The sequence below is a fragment of the Sinocyclocheilus grahami genome, unplaced genomic scaffold (assembly GCF_001515645.1).
Source record: "Sinocyclocheilus grahami isolate Dianchi unplaced genomic scaffold, SAMN03320097.WGS_v1.1 scaffold9587.1, whole genome shotgun sequence".
NCBI lineage: Eukaryota > Metazoa > Chordata > Actinopteri > Cypriniformes > Cyprinidae > Sinocyclocheilus > Sinocyclocheilus grahami.
In genome coordinates this window covers 24,362-25,274 of record NW_015512719.1, presented here as the reverse complement: position 1 = coordinate 25,274, position 913 = coordinate 24,362, and the positions used below count along the sequence as shown (strand labels likewise).

The window sequence follows — 913 nt, the reverse complement described above, 5'->3', positions numbered from 1 at the left end:
GTACACATCCACCGACTCGTCGTATTTTTCCTCGTACATCTCAGGCGCCATGAACTCAGGGGTACCTTAAATCAAAAGAACCATTCAGAACTCTCAGTGCCTGAGATCTCTACTCACCCCAGCAGGGCCGGGGAGAGGAAGGGAGAGAGGAGGAGGAGGAGGAGGAGAAGAACTGCACTGTTGCTCCGCACGGGCCTGAGACCAGAGAAAGAGGGGGAGCAAAAGATATAGAGAAAAGGAAAAATAAAAATAAAAAGAAAGAGGAAGGGGGAAAACCGGCCTCAGTTATTTAGTAGTGAAAGAATCCAGTTTTTCTCTGCAAGGCCTTTAGATGATCTATTTCAGTACTTCAGACTAGTGCACAAAGCAGCCAAGCATCATCTCACAAACAGGAAGTTGATTTAAGTCAGACACACATGCGTTGGTGCAGGTTACTTTTAGAGCTGACTGATGGGCTTCGAAACAGTGTTTATCTTTACAACACGGCCGTGCCGCCAACACGTTAAATGAGGTACCGGACAGCGGTGGGCGACTAACTATGGAACTTGATCTATGTCAACAGCACAGTTATGGAAAACACATGACCGACTCACCTTTCTACTAGCCTGTAAGGAGAGAAGGTAAAGCAGGTTAAAGCACAGAGCAAGCCCATAGCTAGTGAGCCAAGACTCTCGTGCACTAGTGCGTGTTAAAAGGCCTCGCACAGAAAAACGAGCTAAAATATAGATTCATATTTGAAATATTTCCGTTTTTGGATTAGGTTGCTTTGTTGACTTACCACTTACTCGCCATTTTTTTTTAGCATACTTACAGTCTGAAATGCAGGACATTAAATAACCCATACAGTGGAGTGAGACCAGCTGAGATTATAGCCCTACAGTTTAAAGGAAAAAATTCTCAAAAACCAGAAAAA

General features: G+C 44.1%; 1 protein-coding gene across 1 annotated transcript in view; it reads right to left on the bottom strand.

The window, feature by feature from the left end:
• Nucleotides 1-4: 4 nt before the first annotated feature.
• Nucleotides 5-913, bottom strand: part of LOC107578290 (serine/threonine-protein kinase WNK4-like) — a gene marked incomplete at its 3' end in the record, with an annotated part of 4,384 nt that continues 3,475 nt past the window's right edge. Inside the window, exon 3 of the mRNA XM_016264257.1 lies at nt 5-65. Coding sequence (XP_016119743.1) covers nt 5-65 — 61 coding nt within the window. The remainder of the gene's footprint in view (nt 66-913) is intronic.